General features: G+C 38.7%; 1 protein-coding gene across 1 annotated transcript in view; it reads right to left on the bottom strand.

The window, feature by feature from the left end:
• LOC132098278 (collagen alpha-1(II) chain-like) overlaps nucleotides 1-10,146 on the bottom strand; it is a 17,744-nt gene extending 7,598 nt beyond the window's left edge. The window contains exons 1-26 of the mRNA XM_059504441.1: nucleotides 9,875-10,146; nucleotides 7,408-7,617; nucleotides 5,950-5,966; nucleotides 5,779-5,811; nucleotides 5,644-5,676; nucleotides 5,406-5,459; nucleotides 5,109-5,210; nucleotides 4,942-5,019; nucleotides 4,118-4,162; nucleotides 3,882-3,935; nucleotides 3,701-3,754; nucleotides 3,548-3,601; nucleotides 3,349-3,402; nucleotides 3,211-3,264; nucleotides 2,551-2,595; nucleotides 2,384-2,437; nucleotides 2,234-2,278; nucleotides 1,858-1,911; nucleotides 1,635-1,733; nucleotides 1,484-1,528; nucleotides 1,264-1,362; nucleotides 1,059-1,112; nucleotides 839-946; nucleotides 698-751; nucleotides 515-613; nucleotides 350-403 (exon numbers count right to left, since the gene is read on the bottom strand). Of these exons, the coding sequence (XP_059360424.1) occupies nucleotides 350-403; nucleotides 515-613; nucleotides 698-751; nucleotides 839-946; nucleotides 1,059-1,112; nucleotides 1,264-1,362; nucleotides 1,484-1,528; nucleotides 1,635-1,733; nucleotides 1,858-1,911; nucleotides 2,234-2,278; nucleotides 2,384-2,437; nucleotides 2,551-2,595; nucleotides 3,211-3,264; nucleotides 3,349-3,402; nucleotides 3,548-3,601; nucleotides 3,701-3,754; nucleotides 3,882-3,935; nucleotides 4,118-4,162; nucleotides 4,942-5,019; nucleotides 5,109-5,210; nucleotides 5,406-5,459; nucleotides 5,644-5,676; nucleotides 5,779-5,811; nucleotides 5,950-5,966; nucleotides 7,408-7,617; nucleotides 9,875-9,968 (1,746 nt within the window). The 5' untranslated portion in view covers nucleotides 9,969-10,146. The remainder of the gene's footprint in view (nucleotides 1-349; nucleotides 404-514; nucleotides 614-697; nucleotides 752-838; nucleotides 947-1,058; nucleotides 1,113-1,263; nucleotides 1,363-1,483; nucleotides 1,529-1,634; nucleotides 1,734-1,857; nucleotides 1,912-2,233; nucleotides 2,279-2,383; nucleotides 2,438-2,550; nucleotides 2,596-3,210; nucleotides 3,265-3,348; nucleotides 3,403-3,547; nucleotides 3,602-3,700; nucleotides 3,755-3,881; nucleotides 3,936-4,117; nucleotides 4,163-4,941; nucleotides 5,020-5,108; nucleotides 5,211-5,405; nucleotides 5,460-5,643; nucleotides 5,677-5,778; nucleotides 5,812-5,949; nucleotides 5,967-7,407; nucleotides 7,618-9,874) is intronic.
• Nucleotides 10,147-10,745: the final 599 nt, after the last annotated feature.

The following is a 10,745-nucleotide window of genomic DNA, read 5'->3' on the forward strand; positions in this document are numbered from 1 at the left end:
ATTTAACTTATTCCTGTGATGGTAAAACTGACTTTTCAGCATCATTACTCCAGTTTTCAATGTCACATGGTCCTTCAGAAAGCATTCTATGCTGATTTTATGCTCATTTCTTTTGTATACAATTTTTCTGGCATTTATTTGAAATAGAAATCTATTTTAACATTAAAATTATCTTTAATGACATTTTTGATCAATTTGATGCATCCTCACTGGATGAAAATACTTACTTTCTTTAAAAAAAATCTTACTGAGCCCAAACTTTTGAACAATAGTGTTCATCTTTTTGCAGGCTGTAACTCTTTACTGTTAAAGCAAAAATAAAAGAGCTTAAAATGTTATAAATACTCACAGATGGTCCAACTTTTCCTTGAGCTCCAGCATCACCAGGGCGCCCAGTGAGACCCTGTTAGAAGAGGAAGCAGATGAATGGTGAAACATGCTAAAATAAAATTTAAATAAATTGCCCTGAATTATCAATTTTCAGGTAAATCCCTGAAATATAACAATCACTCACTCTGGCTCCAGGAAGACCAGGCTCGCCTGTGCGACCAGGATCTCCAGTTCCTCCTTTCGGGCCGGTCAAACCAGGAACACCACGATCACCAGGTGCGCCCTATTATAGTACAGAACATTTGAGTACAGAGTAAATGCAGTGGTTGATTAGATGAGTAACCAGCTGTGAGCCTAAATCACCAACCTTAGCTCCTGCTAGACCATCCTGACCAGGGAATCCACGGTTACCTGGAGCTCCCTAGCAAAGAACAACACATATGGGCTTATTAACGTGGTTCTTTATCATTCAGTGAATAAGTAAAAATAAGTAAGATAATAAACACACTCTTTCTCCAGGAGGTCCGAGAGGCCCGGCAGAACCAGGCTCTCCTCTTGGTCCTCTCTTGCCTTCCTCTCCAGATGGCCCAGGGGCACCCTGAGGTCCTGCAACACCCTGTGTAATAATGAAAAAAATGTGACTGACTTATTTGCTATAACATTTCGAATGATTGTGATTTATACAATAGAACAGATGACTAATGGTAAGTATAATGTTGGTTACTTACACGCTCTCCCTTGGGTCCAGCCTCGCCCTTAAATCCTGGGATACCAGGGTCTCCCTGTATAAACACGAGAGTTTCAATTAGTGCAATGGTGAACCTCAGACAGCAGAATAATCAGTAACCGGTGCAATTCATCAATATGAAATTATTACTCGATGTCTGGGAGACACTGAAAGCTTTTTAATGAGTTCAGGACATGATCACGTACAGATTGTCCTTTAGGCCCAAGAGGTCCAGTAGCTCCCTGAGGTCCTGGCGGGCCACGGGGTCCTGGGAAACCAGGGGCACCAGCAATGCCAGAAGCACCCTATAAAAGAGAAAAATGTTTACAATAGATTCACTGCAACAATGTGACCAGACTAAAAATTATTTTAAAATATACAGAGAAATGAGTGAAAGAGAACGATAAATTATATGGATATACTCACAGCAGATCCTTTGGCACCAGGAATACCATCAGTACCAGGGTTACCCTGCAGAATGTGAACATTTAATTTCAAAATTATGTATATATTGTTTACAGCTATAAAGAAAATCAAATTATATTTTGCTTGTCATGATATCTGTAAGTTTACTCACAGATGCACCGGCGGGTCCAGGTGATCCAGGTGTACCGGCCTCTCCACGTTGTCCTTGTGCACCCTCAGGTCCACGAGCTCCAGTGGGACCAGCTTCACCCTGCAGGAGTGAACATCACATCTCATTACCAAGGATAATGTTAATATGTGCTAATCAAAAATGCTTAAAATTGAGAATAGGTTAAGAATTTACAGTGAAGTGCTGTAGATGACTGGTATTTTACCTTAGCACCAGGGGATCCTGGGAAACCTGGAGCACCAGCAGGACCAACAGGTCCCTGATGATAGAAACATTAACAAATGATCAAAGAGGCTTGCTTACTTCCTCATGCATTTTATTTCTTTCCTAAAATGTAATTCTGTAGCTTGTAAATGGATGATGCAAATTATCAAATATTTTTTGAATATTTTTAAGGGCACTTTCTAAATATACATATATCTGCATTATATCGACAATCGTCCACCTTGATATCTCTAGGCATCCCGTATGGGTTTACCATTAGTTAGCAACAGCATAAGCACAAATCAAAGTAGAATGTGAACCATAATTTAAGATTACACAGATTTCCTGCACCTGAGGAAGTGAGGAAATGCACTTACAGGAGGACCAGCAGGACCAGGCAGACCATCATTACCACGGGCACCCTGTGGACAGATATAAGTAGATCATTACAGTCTGAAGCCACCCTTGCTGCTGCAATTTTAATCATATACAAAAAGTATTATTTGGCCAGTTGAGTGTTCACTTACAGCAGCACCAGAAGGTCCAGAACGACCTCTCTCACCGGGCAGACCACGTGGACCCTGATAGACAGAAATAGAGGAAAACAGGATGGAGAGTGTTAGATGCACTATTTCAGTGTCAAAAAACTCCAGCTAAATGAATCATCAGGCCATTTCTGACTCTAGGTACTGACCATTGGTCCAGGGGCACCACTCTCACCGTTAGCACCAGATTCACCCTGAAAAAAGAGGAGAGAAGACTGATTAGACCTGATAGTTGTAGTTTTGATAGTTTACATTTAGCATACATTTGTCTGTAGAAATTAAATTATTTAATCATATATATTTTTCCAAAGCAGATTTGCAGACAATAATACTGTACAACTACATAAACATTTGATAAATGTCTGTTATAATCAGATGCCCTATGAAATGTATGCTTTTTTTTGTCAAAATGACTATAGACAGTCTGCTAGGATGACTTTTGCATAGTTTTACTGTTACAGTTGGGTAAAAATGAGCAGATAGTGCATATTATTATCATTTACTCTGTTTGTCAGAGGTCTGGTGGTTTTATAGAAGTATTTATAGTTAAAAATATCTGTCTAATTTAAAATACCAGTGGAAATTAATTTCAATTCAGTTCAATAATATATACTGTTCCAAAGCAGATTTTGAAAACAAAAATGCCATAAAATGACATTAATTGGATAAATGTATGTTAGATTTCTGATGCCTTGTGAAACTTGTTTGCAATTTATTTTTATATGCTGCCAGATATGATTATAGACAGCGTGCTAGGATGTATCTGTAGGAGTTTGGTGTTTTGGCTGACTGTTTTTATGTTGCTGTACCTTAGCACCTGCAGCACCGGCCTCTCCTTTAGCTCCATCAAGACCTGGGTGTCCCTACAAACACATTCAAAGATTACATGCATGCATATCTACAAAAATAAACCTACAGAAAAACGAATAATTTCGGCTGAAACTCACTCTGTGTCCCTTGATGCCAGGAAGGCCAGGGGTTCCGGGGAATCCACGGGCTCCCTATCATATAAATATGAAACATATTTAGTAATTATGTTGAATCTTTGTACCAAATGTATTATATTAGATTATATGACCATTATCAGAATACAAACAAGTGACTGAAACAGTTGTATGGTAGTCTTTATTTGTGTATGTCGTTTACCTGAGGCCCTGTGGGTCCACGCTCACCAGACTTGCCAGGTTTGCCAGCCTCACCCTGGAAGAAGAGCAGGCAGAGACATTGTAGTTAGTATCTGTCAAGCATTCAGCATTTTGGAGAAGGTTGAATATCAATCCAGTGGTAAAACCTACTCACATCACTTCCGGGTTTTCCAGGGGGTCCAGGAGGGCCACGGGGTCCAAGAGGACCCTATAGTAAAACAAGTGTTATAAATTGATTTAACTGACCTAGTTAAGCTGTCTCTATGTGCATCTAATGTGTCATCTGTGTGGATTATAAAATGTGTGTGCATGTAGGCAAGGTTTAGGACACTTACAGCAGGGCCAGGTTCACCAGCCTCTCCAGGGTTGCCTTGGAAACCTTGTGGGCCCTGGAAGGGAAACAAATGACAGTGTGAGCTTAGGAGTTGGCATTGCTGGGTGCTAACATATTATACATATCTGTCTCATCAATGGTAGCTTCAGATAAGAATATAATCAGCATTATATTGTATTTTTAAATTAACTGGGAATATAAAATCTTTATAATTAAGAATAATGTGTTTTAACTCACAGGTGCTCCAGTGGGGCCAGGAGGACCACGGGGACCCATTGGACCCTGTAGAAAAAAAGATGAATTTGAAATACAGCATAGCAACTTTGACCCAGATAAATACAAACAGCATAACAGTTGCAATTTCCTATTATTTATAGATCAAAACAAGTTCCTATTATTTCAAAGAAAGTTTAATTAGAAGAATTACTTGTTTTATTGTGTGTGATTCATTTTTAGTAACCCCATATTTTGTAAGTATATGTTCATGTTACAAGCTTAGAATCCATGAATCACTGTAACTTTTTGAGAACAGGTGGGCATTTGAAAATGCGATTGTGAAAAAATCAGTCAGTAGGGGGCACTAAAGATCAGAAAACAGGTCACAGCGGTTCATTCTGGAGATATTATTCTGTATGATGCAGAGTTCAGTCATTTACTTAATGAAAACTTTTTAGGCAGTCGATTAAATCAGTGTTCAAGGATCTTTAAGTACAATTATAAAGCATTTTATTAATTAATGCATGTAGTTTTTTGCTTTTTTTATGCTATGTAAAAAAATGCTTGGACAACACTGATGTACAATATCTGTCATAAAGGACTAAAATTAAACAAATGAAACTACAGCTTGAAATTAAATGTCATCCCAGAACATTCTGCAAGGGGCAAGACCTTACAAACTTTTCATATAACTGTTTCTGAATTACAGAACAACTGTAAGGCACTGACTTGATGAGAGATTCCTTCAAAATGGGTTGCAGTTTAAAAAAGAAAAATTTATTTCACACAATTTTAAAAGGTATTTAATATACATATAGATGTCTATGAACACTGTTTTTTCTCACCATTGGTCCCTGCATCACACCCATCTGAGCACCTCCTGCCTTCTCATCAAAACCTCCAGCCATCTGAGCAGCAAAGTTCTGCACACACATAAAAAACACACTTTCAGTCACCCCGCGAGTTGCAGACACAAATTTAGTAAGTAGATGAAAGGAGAGGAGAAACATACTCCTCCAAGTCCAGGGGGACCATGAGGTCCTGGTGGTCCAGGGGGTCCTGGGTTTCCAGGTGTACCAGGCTCGCCATCTCTCCCTCTTGGGCCAGGATTTCCCTAAAGGGTGGGAGAAAAATAACAGAGCATATGAGCGGAAAAGAAAGAGATTAACTAAAGCCTTTTCACATGACAGCATCCTGCAGAGTGTGTCCACTGCCGCCTTAATGTATCCGGATAACTGCTAATAAGATCTGACATCACTTTTCCTAACAAGTCTGAGAAAAAAAAGTTTAAAAAGGCAAAATGTCTTACCTTCTCACCCTTAGCTCCTCCCTCGCCACGTGGTCCCTGCTCTCCTGGAGGTCCCTAAAATCACAAAAAGACAAATATAAATAATAAAAAGAGTCAGACATTTTTTTAGGTCTCTGTGAAAGGGACAACAGTTTTTAACGCAAATTAACGTATTATAGAGCCCCCTAGTGGAGAAATGCAATAATGTGTGGCAAATTATTCAGAAACCAACTATCAAAGTGTTTCTGATTCATCTCACCATTGGGCCAGCAGGACCTCTTGGTCCTACAACCTACAAAAACAAACAAAGAAATATTATTTCCCAACTCTCCTTTTTTAAAATTTGGTCAAATCAATCTAAAACCCAAACCTGTTTAGTGGTGAAATGACTTACATCAGCAATATCGCCTGGTTCTCCTTTCTGTCCCTGTGTAGAGGAAGAAAGAACATATTTAAGACTTACTATACAATTTATATAATTAATTATATCAATTATTCAATCTAAACCTTAAAAAATATTATCAATTTCTTAAAAAAAGACATGATAAATAAGTCAAGGTCTCACCTTTGCACCAAGTGACCCTGTTGAATCACGTCACAGGATGAAGGGAAGATAAAGATAAAGAGTAGTTTTGCATGTATTCTATCAATTAGCAAACATACAAAATCAATCAATGATGCAGAATAACAGTCTTTCTGGAGTTATGACATCTGAACCATACATTCTGCTGGCTCATCATAAAAAAAACTAGAGGTCACTTAAGGGTCAGGGAAATAAATGAAGTAATCAGCTAATACTTTCTCATAATGAGGACGGTAAACTAGTCAGACATTCAGTCTTACTGTCAAAACTAATGAACTGCTATTCCCTGCTGAAACTACATAGCTGAAAAGACCAACTCAGCGGCACCCCACAAGGCTGTGTACCAAAACAGCATCATTCTCTTCCCAATCTGCTTTGGTTAAATTGTTAAAGGCAGAATATGAAGGTGCAAGCTCATGATCAGTTTAAAACATGATAGTGCATTATGCTTTATATTAGAAGCAATATTAAGCTATATGCTGCTAAGAAAATTAGATGAACTAAATAAAAAATATATATAAATATTTAGTGAAAACTCATTCTGTATCAGTGCCATGAACTGATTACAGTGAGTAGCAATATACTAAAATGTTCAGAAAAAACATTTCTGCATATTTTGATAACTATGTTCATCTTATTATTGTGTGTATCTGTGCAGCAGCCGCAGCACACAAAAGTTTGAAAATGAAAAATATCAGCTGTCATAGTTGACTGAACATGAAGTGAATGGAAAAAAATAGAAAGAACACTTCAACATTTTTTGTTAATTAGGTGTTTGAATAAGGTTGTGCAATGACCTCCCATTCAACTCAGTCTCTTGTTTTTCAGCTTTTTCAAACTAAAGCAGTCTATGGCCAAGATAAGTCCACTTTCAAAAGATCTTTTTTTGTGTTAAAAATTGAATATCTACCTGTTTGAACTATGTATGTCTCTCAAAGAAAGTGTATAATATAATATAATATAATATAACATGCTACACTCATTATTTTACCTAAAAAAGTCAAATCATCCTCAGAATAAAACATTATGGGACGTATGTATAAGTTAGCTCAAAACTTATGACCACTATACAATCTTTATTATTTTTTATTTAAATAGTGACTAAATATCTAGTCTAAAAATAATGGATTTCACAGCTAACTAGTGTCAAAATTGTGCACTTTCTATAATAAAAAAAGAAAAAGAAAAAAGTGGACACATTTTAGCCATAACATTCTTTAACTGAAAAACATAATTTGCATTATAATGCAAACGTAAAACTTAAAGTGTTGGTTTCCTTCCTTTAAATGTTTGCTTTGAGTTCTGAACACAATCCCAATCACATGACCATCTAGTGTAGTCTAGTGGTATGTGACACTTGTCATAGTTACAGAACTCAGAGCAGACAGCTAGCAGGACAGGTATGATAAGCAAAGAGAGGTGTATAAGCAGAGAGCGGACCGTTAGGTTCGTCGGTGTCAGCTGGGCAGATGGGACAGCACTCTCCAGGTGGAATGATGGGATTGGTACAGTCTCTCAGGTCCTCACAGATGACCTCGTCACATAGCACTGCCCCTGTATCGCACACACACACACGGCACGCTTCTGGCTTCCATACTGCACGGTCTGCATACTTCTCGCCATCTTGGATGCAGCTGCCAAAGTCTTCCTCTGCAGCCACCAGAAGGGGGCGACAGAAAATAGTGCATGGGGGGTGAGAGACAGGTGAGCGACATGAAAAATCAACCTCTTCCTGAAAAAGCAAGCTGTACAGGTCTCCAAATCATTTAGAAATATTTTAGAATTCACACACACACACATATATATGTATGTGTGTGTGTGTGTATATATATATATATTTTTTTTTTTTTTTTTTTTTCAATATTTAATATATTTCATAAAATACATTAAGTATTTATGATATTCCAAATTCCATATATATATATTTATATGTATAAACAAAATTCTTATTTCTGTTTTCCTGGTGGCCCCTTACATTTTGATTATACATTCACCACAACACTGGATAGTAATATTTGCATTGTGCATATCTGACACCCTGGTGTCAAATGTGGTCTCCTGTAGTCTGCGTATTTGTAACTGAACCCCAAATCTACAAAACTAGCCATGAATGGGGCTTTCTCAAACACAGACAGGGCTGCATTGACAGCCTGGTGCCTTATACAAACACACGCCTCTCGAAAGCTCCATCTGGATCTAATGGTCTCCCTTACCACCAGGGCAAACACACCCTCATGGGTCGAAAAAGGACAGCCCTCACACACACAGAACCCCTTGATGTGTTTGCTTTTCAGATAGTCATATGAAAGTGTCATTTAGATTTAGCTTCCAACCCTAGCGTACATGAATGCGGCAATTATGGCTGTTTAACTCTGAACTGTAAATACGGAAAATCCACTTTTCTCTGATCCAAATATAGGCCGGCCTAAGCAAGCGTCGTTCTGCGTGATTAACATTTCCTTGTTTACTGAGGAGTGAGAAATTTAATGAGAACACAAGTAGATCATCATCTGGGTCATTATTCTTCTATGGCTTCATAGTTTACCAAATATCACACATCTCTTCCAAGATGCTTGTGTTTCTTTGAGGTTGCCAGTCTGATGTTCTGGAGTTTCAAACAACATTCCACAGACCCCCTCCCTATTCACCCACCAAACCTAGTTCCCCAAATCTCCTTCTAATCGATGTAAAATCCCCTGAACTAAACCCAAAATATTTTTGCTTTCCAAACCCTTTGCACGTGTGCTAATGGTGCACCGTTTGAACCCTTGTAGGAACCTTTGCTCCTAATCATGACTGAAACAGCACTCACACTAACACTAGTGGATGTGTTATTGGCCTATATTGGGAGATCAGTCATTATAATGCTGAAATGGTTACACATATTTACAAAACTTGAGGCATCATTTTGGGTTCCTTGGTTCGCCACACTCGCTTAAAAGTTCCTCTGAGAACTCTAAAGATCATCAATATTTTCTACAGGTATGTCTACATTAGTAAAAGGAACACATTAAACAGCTTACTTAAGGGAAATTGCCTGGTAATTTGAAAGCAAAATTTGTCATCTTGGAACTGCATTAAACGAACTAGGAAATAATACATCTTGTAATACAGTGACTCTTAGGAAGCTTAATTGCTTTTTTCTGTCAGAGATGTTTTGGTGTCGCACAACTTGCAATAGCACATTTAGCTACCAGTCAACTATTTTAAAATATTACATGTATATTAAAGTGATAAATAATGAGAGGAAGATATATGTTTTGTCACTTTATCGTAATGATACTGATCCTATCCAGCGCAAAGTGCTCGAAAAGCGTAGGCTACAGCTGTTATAGTAACCTCTTCAGGAGAAAGTTACTTGGCGAGCATCAGTCTTGCGCACTGATTAACTTGTATTCTAACTTCTGTGGTTGCTGAACCGTTGTTAAGAAACGTTAATGTTAGAAAACGTTAGAAATACACAGGAGAGTATTTTGTGGCTGCTTTGCAACGATTTGGATCGTAAAAAGCGCTATACAAATAAACTTGAATTTAAAAGAGTCTGCACGCGTTAACCTGTCGCGCAAGCTCAGTATCTGTCATCCTGTCTGTCTGTACGACGAGCGAAAACCAGAAAGTTGTAATCAATAGAGCGCGACACAGCTTAGACGGTGTGCGTTTTAACGCGTCGCGTCGCTTGTTTGCCTTGTAGACTACAATCAAACGTTGGATATCTGCAGACTTAGACCTAAAAGACAAGCATGTGGTCTTATATTTTAGAAGAAATGAGTCAAGACATTCCACAGTCCAGAGGGGAACGCGCAAACCAAACTACTTCATTCCAAACTTTCCTCTCATGTCACCATGGCAACACCGTACAATTTTTAGCAGAATACTTTGAATTGCAAAGAGAAAAACTCCAACTTACGGTCATCTTCTTGTTGACATCTTACAAGGGATAGCAAAACGCAATGCGTTGCTACGAGTAGCAGGAGAGTCCGTGAATCCACTAATCTGAACATGTCTAAAGATCAGACATGCAGGTCCTCAGGGGTCAAAGTCGCCGAAGAACCGGCGGAGCGGCAGCTCTGTGCTCGCGGGGAGTGTGAAAGTGGAGGTGGATGTATTTGGGGGGATCCGACGCCAGGCACGCACAAACAGAACCCACCGCGTCTGTCAGAGCTCCGCGGTTTTATGTCCACTGGCGCATTTATGAATCTTAGTATATCCCAAAAAGTGAGTCCCACCCCGACCCCCACGAGCGCTGAAATACGAGCCATATCAGCCCCCAGCCCACCCCATTGGGAAAGAAGAGGGGGTATAAAAACTCTGTCTCAAGAACAATTCCATCCAAACCCATTCACCCCCTTCCCCTCATTGGCCTTTCCTGGCAAGTGTTGGGCTTTCTCTCTGTGCTTTTGTATGAAAGTGCATCAGAATGGCCTTTGCTCAGAAAAGAGACTTGGAGAACCTAAATACTTTAATTGTTTCAAAGATTATGACACACATGATTGCACATGACCATTAAAAACAATGTCATGAAGTATCAAAATACCGTGAGTTTGAGAACCATGGGTGCTCATACTGTGAACATGATGTGTCAGATATATTTGCAGTTTGCATTTTCAAGCATACTTTAATATTCTTGCAAGAGGTTACTAATGACAAAAATTATGTTACTGGTGGTATTGCACATCTTAATTTTATGGCTGTCCCACAATTCACTGTGAATAAGATAAGCAGCATCATAAAGCATATTGTCTTTTTGACTCAACAATTACTAAACTTGTTTCAGGCTT

Source organism: Carassius carassius, chromosome 21 (genome assembly GCF_963082965.1).
Source record: "Carassius carassius chromosome 21, fCarCar2.1, whole genome shotgun sequence".
In the NCBI taxonomy this organism is placed as follows: Eukaryota; Metazoa; Chordata; class Actinopteri; order Cypriniformes; family Cyprinidae; genus Carassius; species Carassius carassius.